This window comes from Oncorhynchus clarkii, chromosome 21 (assembly GCF_045791955.1).
Source record: "Oncorhynchus clarkii lewisi isolate Uvic-CL-2024 chromosome 21, UVic_Ocla_1.0, whole genome shotgun sequence".
Classification (NCBI taxonomy): Eukaryota; Metazoa; Chordata; class Actinopteri; order Salmoniformes; family Salmonidae; genus Oncorhynchus; species Oncorhynchus clarkii.
This window is the reverse complement of record NC_092167.1, coordinates 24,878,745-24,893,821: the sequence shown is the minus strand read 5'-3', so window position 1 is coordinate 24,893,821 and position 15,077 is coordinate 24,878,745. Positions and strand designations below refer to the sequence as shown.

The 15,077-nt window shown below is 41.3% G+C and overlaps 1 protein-coding gene across 3 annotated transcripts in view; it reads right to left on the bottom strand.

Annotated features, from left to right (window-relative positions):
- LOC139378784 (sodium/potassium/calcium exchanger 2-like) overlaps positions 1 to 15,077 on the bottom strand; it is a 180,783-nt gene that overhangs the window by 67,245 nt on the left and 98,461 nt on the right. For 2 of the 3 annotated variants that reach the window (XM_071121281.1, XM_071121282.1), the window contains exon 2: positions 325 to 366. The exons of the other annotated variant lie outside the window; for it this stretch is intronic. In XM_071121281.1, the coding sequence (XP_070977382.1) occupies positions 325 to 366 (42 nt within the window). The remainder of the gene's footprint in view (positions 1 to 324; positions 367 to 15,077) is intronic. 3 annotated transcript variants of the gene reach the window in all.

Sequence of the window (15,077 nt, the reverse complement as noted above, 5' to 3'; positions counted from 1 at the left end):
ATATATATATATATATATATATTTGAAAGGAACTATAGCAAAACACTCACTGATCAAGAACTTTGTTTTTAGCATTTTGGATGTATAAACTGTTCTTCAAGCGTTTGAAACTGGAGGTGTCATTGCATGCTAACTCACTAGTGACCTACTGAGAGAGTAATTTTAGAATTGCAAGGACAGACGGAGATACTACAGGCACACACGGAGGTTGGATCTAGAAAACAGAAAGCGCATGGTTCTTGAGTATAGTAGGGAAGGAGAGAAAAAAGTTAGAGTAGCTACATAGACACAAACACAAACATAGACAAACCAGACAGGACCTACCGACAGCTTGCTCTCATCCTCTGGTGCCCCGGGACTCACAGCCTTCATATCCAAGAAAAGAGAGAGGAAAAAGTGAGAGAAGGAGAAAGAGAAAGAGCACATAGATGTGAAGCATGTCTTACAAACCACAGATAGACAGATAAAAAGACAGTAGAGAGACATTCCATTGTCATATTGATGATGATTTGACATAGACAGATTCAAGAGACTGACACCACCGCTGTGCTGTGTCACTCACTATCTAGCAGACCAAGATAGGCTTATGGTTAAAAATGTTCTTCTCATCAGGCTTTTGAGATTCATCAGCCACATGGAAAACCATTCTATTCACAGACCATTTAACTCTGCAGGACCCCAACCGACTCAAACAAATAGAGGAAAAGGTAAACCTAGCATTCATGTAATTGTTCACGATTTATATATAAACTAGTACATGTAAAGAAATGACAAGTGTCAATTCCCTCTATCCGGAAGATATTAAAGACTTGCATATTAAACCTACTTATGTGGAATTCCAGTAACTTCAAAGATTGAATGATGTCTCTCAATTGTGTTATTTCTCTTGTTATTTATCCTGTATTGTTTCCTTTGTCTCCACCAATGACATCAGACTCGCCCCCAATCATCATCCTAAGCCACGACAAGAATAACTTGTTTGTAGCATTTTTGTCATCCACATCTATACCTCAGATGCCAACCCAAGCCAGGATTCAAACAAACGCAGATAAACAACCTTTGCACTGTGATCCTGAAGAAAATAACATTTGGAAGTAGGCTTTGGGATTAAGTTAACGCCTGATGTTACACATACAGTTGAAGTCGGAAGTTTACATACACCTTAGCCAAATACATTCAGTTTTTCACAATTTCTGACATTTAATCCTAGTAAAAATTGCCTGTTTTAGGTCAGTTAGGTCACCACTTTATTTCAAGATTGTGAAATGTCAGAATAATAGTAGAGAGTGATTTATTTTCAGCTTTTATTTCTTTCATCACATTCCCAGTGGGTCAGAAGTTTACATACACTCAATTAGTATTTGGTAGCATTGCCTTTAAATTGTTTAACTTGGGTTAAATGTTTCGGGTAGCCTTCCACAAGCTTCCCACAAAAGGTTGGGTGAATTTTGGCCCATTCCTCCTGACAGAGTTGGCGTAACAGAGTCATGTTTGTAAGGCCTCCTTGCTCGCACACACTTTTTCAGTTCTGCCCTCTATAGGATTGAGGTCAGGGCTTTGTGATGGCCACTCCAATACCTTGACTTTGTTGTCCTTTTAGCCATTTTGCCACAACTTTGGAAGTATGCTTGGGGTCATTGTCCATTTGGAAGACCCATTTGCACCAACTGATGTCTTGAGATGTTGCTTCAAGTGCACCAGTCCCTCCTCCAGCAAAGGAGGAGGTGAAGTGGTGAAGTGCACCAGTCCCTCCTCCAGCAAAGCACCCCCACAACATGATGCTGCCACCCCGTGTCTCACAGTTGGGATGGTGTCCTTCAGCTTGCAAGCCTACCCCTTTTTCCTTCAAACATAATGATGGTCATTATGGCCAAACATTTCTATATTTTATTTCATCAGACCAAAGGACATTTCTCCAAAAAATACGATCTTTGTCCCAATGTGCAGTTGCAAACCGTAGTCTTGCTTTTTATGCCGGTTTTGCAGCAGTGGCTTCTTCCTTGCTGAGCGGCCTTTCAGGTTATGTCGATATAGGACTCGTTTTACTGTGGATATAGATACTTTTGTTCCTGTTTTCCAGCATCTTCACAAGATCATTTGCTGTTGTTCTGGGATTGATTTGCCCCACCATCTCCAACATTGTGATTTAGGTAAAATGTAACATCCATGTTGACTCATCCAAGTCTACTATGGCTGCTGACTTCCCTAACTTGCTGGACTGTCAAAACCTTGTGCAACATGTTAATGTCCCCACCCACAACCGTGGACACACATTGGACCTCATTATCACTGGCGATGACTTGGATGTCCTCAAACTTGGCATATATGACCACAAGGCTGTGACACTGTCTCTGACTGTGCCCACTCCTCTCCACTGCCCAACACATCCCTCTTCCTGGCACACATACAGCCCACACTGCACTGAGCTGGCACTCTGCGACATGGTCAACCTGTATAACAGCACTCTGAGTACTACCCAGAACATCCTTGCTCCCCCCCAAAAAACATGAAAAGTAACCTTCTAACGCTTTTCACCCTGGTTCACTGAAGAACTGCTGTGAATTAAGACTCATGGCTGTAAGCTTTAGAGGCGTTGGAGGAAGGACGGCCTCACTGTCCATCTACTGGCCAACAAAGACCACCAAGCAAGCTGCTATGCTGTACGATCAGATTTTATTTTTTGTCACCATCTTCACCTGCTGATCACTCTTCAAAACAGCCGCAGTCACCCCCTTACTGAAGAAACCAAACCTTGATCAGGACATCCTATCCAACTACAGGACATCCTCTCCAACCTCCCTTTTCTATCAATCCCATCTGTCTTCCAAGCAGGTATACAAAGTTTTCCAGTCTGGCTTCCCATCATTGCAAACAGCGCCGAAACAGCTCTGATGAAAGTTACCAACGACCTACTAATGGATGCAGATTCTGGATCACCTAGGCTCCTTCTCCTTTTAGATCTCAGTGCGGCTTTTGACACCGTTGACCACAATACCCTCCTGTGGCATCTCAGAGAGCACACTGCAGTCTCTGGAACTGCTCTGACCTTGTTCTCCTCCTACCTCTCCAATAGGAAGCAATACATAACGATTGGAGTCCAGATCGGTGGAGTCTACAGTGTCCAACAGGAGTCCTTTTTGGGGCCTATTCTGTTCTTAATCTACATGCTCCCTCTCAGTCAAATTCTCAAATTCTCAGAGACTATAATATCTATAACATCATACGCTGACGATACTGAAGTATATATTAACACCAAAACAGGCACCATCTTAGCCCTAGGAAAACTTGGCAGCTGCCTTATGACATCAGAGTATGGATGAAAAAAAAAATCCTCCAGCAGGACAGCATTAAGACTGAGGCTATGCTTATTGGGACACCCAAGCAGGTCGCCAGTGCTGGAAACATCTGCCCTACAACTGACGGTCAAGCCATCCATCTGTCCTCTGTCATCTCCAACCTGATTGAGTGCTACCTACATCAGCCACCTCATTTATATCAATGAGCCACCTCACAGGCCTTAATTTCCAAAGACTATCTTTTTTATATTCCTAATCTTGAATGTGTCACAGGTCAGGGTTTCTTCCTGGAGTGTACTACCTGTGGTTGCCACTGGAGAGCAGTGGAGAGAGTGGGTTTTCTCTAGTATCCAGGTGACCCTGATTGGGCTTATTGGGATCACCTTCCGGATTACCATTTATGTTCCTCTGTGGACTGGGCCAGTTGCTCAGGTCTCATGTGTTGTTCAGTGTTGTCGTGTGCCCTTGCATAACTATTGCTAGGAGTGTTTAAAAAATAATATCCAGAAATGTTATTTGTAGTCGTAATCACTGCTTAATTTACATGCAAAGAAAACTGGGTCTGGGTTTCTAAGGGTTAAGGCTGATTCTGTGGTTCCATCCATGACATACCGAAAACATTCTTCAAGTCAAGTGCAGTGCCATGTCGGTTGTCCCCATAGGAGAAATCTTTGAATAACTATTTTTGGTTCCAGGTAGAACCCTTTTAAACAGAGGGTTCTACCTGGAACCAAAAAGGGTTCTACCTGGAACCAAAAAGGCTTCTCCTATGAGGACAGCCGAGGAACCCTTTTTTCTAAGAGCGTACACATCTCGTTACATACACAGTACATACATTGCACTGTGCTTACACATTCTATCAGTTGCATACTAAGAGAAGCTCTGCGCTTATATATTGCTGTATTTGAATGACATGGGAAATAAGTAAACAAATAGTGATTTGACAGCAGGTATTTTGCCATGGTCCAGCCACTGTGTACATGGTCTGGTTGGCTTATTGTGATTTATTTTCTGCTTGAGATTAGGTAAAGCCCTTGGGCACAGTGAGTCACATCTCCCATGAGTAGGGCCCTGTGTTTTGGACAATTTCATAAGGCAGTGTGCTTTTACCGGTATTTCCAGTAATATCCCGCTAGTGTCGCTGCAGGTAGAAAATCCTATGAAATGTTCTGTAATTGACACAAGGCATCTCCAATCAAAAACAAAGATGAATCATTAATCAAGTGGCCATTCAGAATGTATGAGCATGAACCAATCCAATTACCCATGAACCAAATTCTCAGTCTCAGCCAATTGTTCTAAGGTTACTACAGGTTTACAAATACACTCAGTGGCCAGTACAGACAGTGAGTCACGTGGCCGTGGCTTACTATATAAAGCAGGCAGACAGGCATCGAGGCTTTTAGTTACGGTTTGACTGAATGATAGAATGGGCAAAACGAGTGACCTAAGTGACTTTGAGCATGGAGTGATTGTCGGTGCCAGGCACATTGGTTCCAATAGCTCAGAAACAGCCGGCCTCCTGGTCTTCACACGCATGACAGTGTCCAGGGTTTACCGAGAATGGTGCACAATCACATCCAGTCAGCTGCAGTCCTATGGGTGAAAACAGCTCTTTGATGAGAGCAGTCGAAAGAGAATGGCAAGAATAGTGCAAGCTAACAGCTGGGCCACAAACAGGCAAATAACGGTGCAGTACAGCATCTCGGAACGTACAACTTGCCGGTCCTTGTCACGGATGGGCTATTGCAGCACACGACCCCACCGGGCTCATCTCCTATCAGCTCTCCCTCCCGGAGGACCTGAGCCCTAGGATCATGCCTCAGGACTACCTGGCCTGGTGACTTCTGGCTGTCCCTAGTCCACCTGGTCATGCTGCTGCTCCAGTTGAACTGTTCTGACTGTGGCTAAGGAACCTGTTCACCGGACGTGCTACCTTGTCCCGGACCTGCTGTTTTCGACTCTCTCTCGCTCTACCGCACCTGCTGTCTCAAACTCTGAATGCTCGGCTATGAAAAGCCAACTGACATTTTTCCTGAGGTGCTGACCTGTTGCACCCTCTACAAGCACTGACTATTATTTGACCCTGCTGGTCATCTATGAACATTTGAACTTCTTGAAGAACAATCTGGCCTTGAATGGCCATGTACTCTTATAATCTCCACCCGACACAGCCTGAAGAGGACTGGCCACCCCCTCAGAGCCTGGTTCCTCTCTAGGTTTCTTCCTAGGTTCCTGCCTTTTCTAGGGAGTTTTTCCTAGCCACCCTGCTTCTACATCTGCATTTATTGCTGTTTGGGGTTTTAGGCTGGGTTTCTGTATAGCACTTTGACATCTGCTGATTTAAAAAGGGCTTCATAAATACATTTGATTGAATTTGATTGATTAAAATAAGAAGTGGGTTTCCAGGGGGCATGTGATCACCAACAGTGGACAATTGAGGAGTGGAAAAACATTGCCTGGTCTGACAAATCCTGGTCCCTGTTGCATCATGCTCATGGCAGAGTCAGAGTCCATGGCCCCATCCTGCCTTATGTCAATGGTGCCGGCTGGCGGCGTTGATGAAATGGTGTGGGGAATGTTTTCCTGGCACATGTTAGGTCCCTTGATACCAATTGAGCAACGTTTGAACGCCACACCCTGTAGAATCCATGCCCGACTAATTCAGGCTGTTCTGGAGGAAAAGGGGGGTCCGTCCCGGTACTAGATGGGTGTACCTAATAAACAAACACATTTGTATTTTAAGTCATTCATAGTACACTGTTTCTCATATAATGTTTCACACAGAGCACCATTCCTTCCATGGGTGGCCAGTTTGGGAAATATTTTAGTATATCCACTTCTCCAGGCACTTATCCAGGCCCTGGAGGTAGCAGAAGTGCATAGGGCTCATCTGGGGATCAAACCTGCCACAGGGGAAAGTATATGATTCCAGCGGTGATAGTGTTACCCACTCAACCAGTCCAACACCTGAACATTTTATCTTTCAAAAGGACCTGGACCTCCTTTTTAGTCCAGATTTATCAGGACTAAACCGCTAAAACCTTCTTCTGCCATTCCATATTTTTTGAATAATCCCTGATTTTAAAATAAATCCATTTAAATTATTTGTACCTTTCTTAAAGGCAACCCAGAGAGGCAAATAGAACAGGAGAATGTCAGATAATCTGTTTCTCTCATTAAACTAGTGTTAAATATCATGACTAATAATCACAGGGAGATTTGCAAGTCTTCTGGAGTCACTGTGCGTGCTAATCCCAATAGCTCTGGTTCCACTTCTTATGTAATGTCACATCAGGATCATTCCAGGAAACGGATCATGGAAACATCCTCGATGAAAGCAAAAGTATTACGTGTAAAACAGACCTCCTGTCCACAACTATCCATTAAATGGGGGCTGAACTCAATAATTTCGCCTCACTTTTCATTAAGAAATGCTATGAGTTTGAAGTGGGTGTGTAATGTTCTCTACCATTTTGTGTTCCTTGAAATATCTCAAACAGCCACCTGATCGTGAAGAATAGCTTAGCAGCTGTGTGACGCAGCATGACAACTTGACTTTATGACCAAAATGATACTATTTACACTTTGTAGTCAATTTTGGCAATAAAATACGTTTCTCACTAATATCGATGCCACATAGGCCATAGAAGTTGTTTCTTTCGCTCAGCTCCTCTTAAAAAGTACTGAAAGTAGAGGATTCATAGTGATCTGAATTCCACATCTACTCAATGGCTCCTCTTTCTCTACACAAATGTATTGGAATAAACTTTGTAGTTGCCAAGAATATTGTATTTTTAAGAAACATATTTGTTACGCAAGTGTCAATCCTGTCATACCAAATTACATGGTTGATGAGAAATTGATGTCAAGGAAACATGGTTGAAGAGACAATTGCCAGAAGTGACTATAAAAGTGACATAACAGGGTTGAGGATTTAATCTTAAATCAGCCATAACTCCTCATGTGACAAGGGGACGGGGAATGAAAGCTTGTTGTGTGCAACGCGGGAGGGGGGATTGAATGCAAGCTTAACAACAATATTTGTACTTGTTAAAACATTTCTAGCCGATCGGGTTATGCTCGATGCATTCCATTTTCCACCACATAACACCAGAAAATGTCCAAAAAGAGTAGAAGCAGCTCCCGTTTTTGCACTTTGATTTGACTTTTATATATTTCATGTTTTTTGAATATAATTTTACTATATTAAAACGAAAGTTCAGTTCAAGTTACAGGACTGACCTTAAACCTGGGGGACAAATTTAAATTAATCACTAATGATAACTAAATCTCCAGACTTTCCCATGAAAACAAAATAACTAGGGCTTCGCAATAATGGTGACGACTTTGGGACAATCTTGGGTAAAGTGGATTAAATTCTTCATAGAATTTGGATAAAATATTACGTGGGACAACGCCAACATTGGGATTTGGTTTACAGTAGTTAGAGCATACTGTACATGTATGTAATCCAACTGTTACATGTAGTGTTTTAACACAATTTACACACAATGTCCGACGGACATAAAATAATGTGGAATGAACTAGATAACAACTTAAGCTAATTAGCCATTTTAGTATTCAAGATGATTAGAAAGAAGTCTGCAACATTGGAATATCTCAGAATTGTCTGAAATGTTTTGAATAATACCTGGGACTGGAAGTAGGGCCTAAGTGCAAAAATCAAGGCTCTTACTGCACACAAACTACCTCAGTAAATACACTATCAGAGGCCATTTGATCATGATAAATAAAATAAGTTGTAATGTATGTACCTTAATTTGCAAATGAATAGCAGGGCTGTGATTAAGGCTAAGACTGTATTCTCACTATGAAAGATTCTCTAGAGCCCTCAAACTCAACTCTGGACCTCGAGGCCAGTTCCACTGCTTGTGGCATTGTTCACCTCTAGTTAGGGACTGATTTAGACCTGGCATACCAGGTGGGTACAATTAATTATCAGATAGAGCAGAAAACTAGCAGGCGCCGGACCTCGTAGGATTAGAGTTGAATAACCCTGCTGGGCGAGTTTTGCTTGAGAGTCACCCCCTCCGAGGCATTGGATGTAAACAGAATTGTCTCGTGCAGCCAAATGCTCCTACAGTAAAAATATTAATAGCAGAGCAATGTTTTTGAAACAGCTGAAAAGTATAGACATTTTCCTTATATTTGAGACTTGTTTTATTGAATCTTTATCTGAAATCAGTGGTGGAAAAAGTACCCAATTGTCCTACTTAAGTAAAAGTACTGTAAATATACAGTACCAGTCAAAAGTTTATTTTTCTACATTGTAGAATAAAAGTAAAGGTATCAAAACTATGAAAGAACTCATATGGAAATCATGTAGTACTCATATGAAAATCATGTAGTAACCAAAATTTTTTTAAAGAAAAATATATGCAGCCACCCTTTGCCTTGATGACAGCATTGCATACTTTTGGCATTCTCTCAACCAGCTTCACATGAAATGCTTTTCCAACAGTCTTGAAGGAGTTCCCACATATGCTGAGCACTTGTTGGCTGCTTTTCCTTCACTCTGCGGTCCAACTCATCCTAAACCATCTCAATTGGGTTGAGGTAGGGTGATTGTGGAGGCCAGGTCATCTGATGCAGCACTCCATCACTCTCCTTCTTGGTCAAATAGCACTAACAGTGGTTCCTCCTTTAAAAGTTGCATCATACTGCAGCACACCTTGCAGGCTGCCGCATAATTCTATGGAGCGTTATTTAATTGTTACCATTAATGCTAGTTAGTGCAAGTTTGTCCACCAGAGGGCATCTTTGAGAAGTATTTGATAGCCTTCAATAGTGGCTGTACTAGAGAATTTAAAACCTTTTTTTGCAAGAACATCGTATATGAGATTGATTTTAAGACATTTTTCTTAATTAATTTGATTAATATTATGGTGTTTTTATTCGAAGAAAAATGAAACCCTCAGGGTTTCCGTTAGGATGGAATGGAAAATCTGGAGCTGTACAACGTGATGGTCGGGAGTAGGCTACAGTACTAAGAGCATAACATTTCCATACCCTAATTGTAGTCTAACCCATACCCAAACAGAGATTCAGTGAAAATAAAAATCTCATTGATTTATCAAGTCCCCATGCTTGTCTCAGAGCAGTGCGAAATGGTGCTGAAATAGTTGACCACAGCAGGTAGGCTATTGCTTCAAATCCTATTGCTTCTAACTTCAGTATGTTTTTTAAATAAATAAGACCTACACCACTTTTAACAGCACATTACTCAACACAAGTGATAATCATGTTGCCTACGGTAGATTTACAGTATGTAATTCTATGGAGCATTACTTAATTGTCAGCCATTGTTACCATTAATGCTAGTTAGTGCTAGTTTGACCACCAGCATTTTTTTTTCTTCAAGGACGTGACTCTCCACCTATAATTCCATTTAGAGGATTGGAGGATTCTAAATTAATTTAAAAGGGGCATTTTTCATTAGGGCATATCTGATCTGTGAGAATATATTTAAGAATATTATGGAATATAATTGAACAATTTAATTTCTCCATGCTTGTCTCAGAGCAGTGTGAAACGGTGGTGAAATAGTTGACCATAGTGGGTAGGCTATATATAACAATATGTTGTTTTAATGTTTTTTTTTCTCCAAAAAACGAAAGTGAGAGATTGTAATCTGAATAAAGGCCAAAATAATATGAAGACCAAAACCCCTTGACTCTTTTCACATTTTGTTACGTAAACAGCTGTATTCTAACACATCGATATAAAGCCTAATAAGAAACTAATTCTAAAACACAGACATTTTGTCATTTTATCAATCAGAAACTACAGTCCCTGCCACTGAAAAACATCCCAACAGCATGATGCTGCCACCACCATGCTTCACAGTAGGGATGGTGCCATGTTTCCTCCAGATGTGACGCTTGGCATTCAGGCCAAACAGTTTAAACTTGGTTTAATTACACCAGAGAATCTTGTTTCTTATGGTCTGTGAGACTTTAGGTGCCTTTTGGCAAACTCCAAGAGCGCTGTCATGTGCCTTTTACTGAAGAGTGGCTTCTGTCTGGCCTCTCCACCATAAAGGCCTGATTGGTGGAGTGCTGCAGCGATGGTTGTCTGCAGCACTCCACCAAGCAGATGAACCGATGAACTCTGGAGCTCTGTCATAGTGACCATCGGGTTCTTAGTCACCTCCCTGACCAAGTCCCTTCTGCCCGGATTGCTCAGTTTGGCCGGGCGCTCAGCTCTAGGAAGAGTCTTGGTTGTTCCAAAATTCTTCCATTTAAGAATGATGGAGGCCACTGTGTTCTTGGGGACCTACAATACTACAGACATTTTTTGGTACCCTTCCCCAGATCTGTGCCTCGACACAATCCTGTCTCGGAGCTCTATGGACAATTCCTTCGACCTCATGGCTTGGTTTTTGCTCTGACATACACTGTCAACTGTGGGACCTTACATGTGTGTGCCTTTCCAAATCATGTCCAATCAATTGAATTGACCACAGGTAGACATCTCAAGGATGATCAATAGAAACAGGATGCACCTGAGCTCATTTTCTTTAGTCTCATACCAAAGGGTCTCAATACTTATGTAAATAAGGTTTCTGTTTTTTATTTTGAATAGTTTTGCAAACATTTCTAAAAACCTGCTTTTCCTTTGTCATTATGGTTTTAATCAATTTTAGTTTAAGTCTGTAACGTAACAAAATGTGGAAAAAGTCAAGGGATCTGAATACTTTCCGAAGGCACTGTAGGCAACTTTAAATGACAAAACCTGCCAATTTCAACCGTATACAGGATGACCGGGACTGTGGGTGGAAAGGTCTACGTCTCGTAGATCGATCAAACTTTCGCCGTACTTTACTTCAATGTCAAATTAGATATACAGTACGATTCACCAAACGCGATCACACGGATGGCTAAATCTAGAGGTCCAGTTGACCTCTACATTATTAGGTAAATCTGCAGAGCTGTCTGCACCTTGATGCTCTGTTAACTCTAAGGCAGTTCAGGTTGTGAATGGAAGACCTCCTTGTTGATGAATGTGATTGCTTTTCTTACAATATTTACAAGAAATGTATGTTTTTATTACGTTGTATTTGTAAATGTTGTGTAATTTGGCACATAGCAAATAGCAAATAGCAAAAGAAGCCTTGGTCTCAATCGGATTTCCTGGATAAAATAAAGGTTAAATCAAATTTGATAAAACTACCAAATTACCAATACTGTATGTACAGTTGAAGTCTGAAGTTTACATACACTTAGGTTAGAGTCATTAAAACTCGTTTTTCAACCACTCCACAAATGTCTTGTTAACAAACTATAGTTTCGGCAAGTCGGTTAGGACATCTGCTTTGTGCATGACACAAGTAATTTTTCCAACAATTGTTTACAGACAGATTATTTCACCTATAATTCACTGTATTCACAATTCCAGTGGGTCAGACATTTACATACAGTCAACTTAGTGTGTCTTTAAACAGCTCGGAAAATTCCAGAAAATGTTGTCATGGCTTTAGAAGTTACTGATAGGCTAATTGACATAATTTCCGTCAATTGGAGGTGTACCTGTGGATGTAATATAAAATAATAAATTAGCCAAGACCTCAGATTTTTTTGTTTGTTGTAGACCTCCACAAGTCTGGTTCATCCTTGAAAGCAATTTCCAAATGCCTGAAGGTACCACGTTCATCTGTACAAACAATAGTACGCAAGTATAAACACCATGGGACCACGCAGCCATCATACCACTCAGAAGAGACACGTTCTGTCTCCTAGAGATTCAGTCCTATATCGACCTAACCTGAAAGGCCGCTCAGCAAGGAAGAAGTTACTGCTCCATGAAGGCCATAATGAAGCCAGACTACCCCTGGTCTGAAGAAGAAAAAAACTGTTTGGCCATAATGACCATCGTTATGTTTGGAGGAAAAAGGGGGAGGCTTGCAAGCCGAAGAACACCATCCCAACCATGAAGTACGTGGGTGGCAGCATCATGTTGTGGGGGTGCTTTGCTGCAGGAGGGACTGGTGCACTTCACAAAATAGATGGCTTCATGAGGAAAAGAAAATGATGTGGATGTGTTGAAGAAACATCTTTAAGACATCAGTCAGGAAGTTAAAGCTTGGTCGCAAATGGGTCTTCCAAATGGACAATGACCCCAAGCATACTTCCAAAGTTGTGGAAAAATGGCTTAAGGAAATCAAAGTCAAGGTATTGGAGTGGCCAGCACAAAGCCCTGACCTCAACCCTATAGAAAATTTGAGGGCATAACTGAAAAAAATAACTGAAAAAGTGTGTGCGAGCAAGGACTCAGTTACACCAGATATGTCAGGAGGAATGGGCCAAAATTACTCCAACTTATTGTGGGAAGCTTGTGGAAGGCTACCCGAAACGTTTGACCCAATTTAAACAATTGGGAATGTGATGAAATAAATAAAAGCTGAAATAAATCATTCTCTATATTATTCTGACATTACACATTCTTAAAATAAAGTGGTGATCCTTACTGACCTAAAACAGGGAATTGTTACTCGGATTAAATGTCAGGAATTGTGAAAAACTTAGGGGGTGGAACAACAAGTCAAGAAGCCAGCCACTTGCAAATTAGTACCCCTTCATTTTTCTAACAAGCAGAACTAATTACAGGAGCTGCCAAATCATTGATTTCCCACAAGGCAACGTTCCACATGCCCAACAAAACTGAGCCAAAATTGCTCTCCCCGAATCAGTCTGCTCTTGTTGGTGGGAGGCAAGTGGAGAAATAATGCTGTGCCATTTTCACAAATGCATGCATAAAGCAAACACATTTATTGATGAGTATGAACTGCATTATTACAATATTACCAAGCTCACAGGCAAAAAAATCTGCTTAAAAACCTACTCCCCCCTGAGCGATAGTAACACTTATTAGTACTACTACTACTACTACTACTACTACCACCGTTGCTGCGGCTGCTACTACAACAACTTCAAAAGAGGTTGAGCTACATGGGAATGACAGTGATTTCAATACATAAAGTCAATGGGAGAGAAGAAAACAAGAGTGACCACAGTAGTTCTCCTAAGATTTTGTGTATTATGTGCAACATAAACTGAAACGCTAACCCTCTCTCACAGCAGTCGGTTGGTGCTGCTTAGACCGACAACATTACAATAGAAGGATGCCCGCGCCCCGCAAAGATCATTGTGGCGGGGTCAGGATGTTAAGGCACCTTGGGTGTTTCTGGTACATTGCCAATTTACCATTGTTAAGGGCTGTTTCCAGGCCCTCCGTGTTGCGTTGTGCAAAGAACAGCCTTAGCTGTGGTATATTAGGCATATTCCACACCCCCTCGGGCTTATTGCTTAATTAGGAAGTACATTTCTTTGGAAAGATAACTGCCCCATGCTTCTCCATCCAAGCATAGGCTATAGCCTACTGTATTTATTTGAGACCACACACACACCTGCTCTCACATGTATGGCTACTTAACTTGAAGCAGCAAAAATGATGACAGTGACACTTGCTACATTTTGCATATAGAATTTAGCCCATCTTTTAGGAGGAGGATTTGCAGGCAGAAACAAATAAATGGGTAATCAATAGTTATTGGCACAATGCTTGCTCACTATAGTAGCCTAACCTATGCGCTTTGTGCCTTTTCTTTTTCACTGATGATAAAAATGTTGATTGCACCTCGACTCATGTTGGTTGAGCGCCTTCCACTTCTTTCCATTATCAATATTTATTTACAGACACTTGTAAACTACAGTCTAAACATATTTAGGTTAATTTCATATTTAAGTTAACTGCCACGGGATTCTCCACCCATGTAGGCAGCCAACTCTATTTCAATGAGACCACACATAGGTGCACTTGAACTCGCACACCGAACTAAGAGAGGAGAGGTAGGCTACCAAAGTTTAAGCAGCGAATTCCTTGTGTGAATAATGTCCAAAATACGTACTTTTAATACAATAGGTAGGCTAACACATACAAAGCAGAAAGACCGTTTCCAAATAATCTGCAGGACAACAAAAATATTTACATCCCAAAGTTGTCTGACCACCCGCTCCCTCCTGCAGCATGAATCCCTTATTGCTTTTATATATACTGGTTACCAACATAAAATTAGAGCTGTAAAAATATTTTTTTGTCATACCCGTGGTATATGGTCTGATATACCACGGCTTTCAGCCAATCAGCATTCAGGGCTCGAACCAACCAGTCAATAAATATGATTAGGCTATAGTTTACTACATTGCCTAGAAATAAGTATTGATCACCCGTATTTCTCCGTCTGAAAATCTTCCCATTCCTAAAAAATAAGCTATAAAAATAGCTCAAGAGAAAGTGCAAGTCTCTCCAACTCTGCATTCTTCAAACTATATTTTGCATAGTGGCTGATATAGCCCAGTAATACAGATAACATAATATAACGGGACATGTGATAAACTTTTTTTGAAACACATTGTTTATTGCGCTTAGGGCGCAAAATTGCTGGGACCATGGCTGGCAAATGACATACGCCTAAAATAACATTGTGGGACTGCGGTTGCGTTTGGGACCAGCTGCTGGTGCAGACAGGAGCGGCATGAAGAAATCAGTCCTGCTCAGACCTCTACATTACAGCACAAAATCCCCTCGGGATGAACACTGAGGATACCAGTGCCCTTCAGACGGTGCTTTTACAGTGGCTACATTAGCTTTCAAAATAGCCAGTATCGATTGAGCTTCCAGTTTCTCATTTGTCTCAGTTCTTCACCTTGAGTATCCTTGCCACGTGTGACGTTGAATCTTGAAAAAGTACCAAGGCCA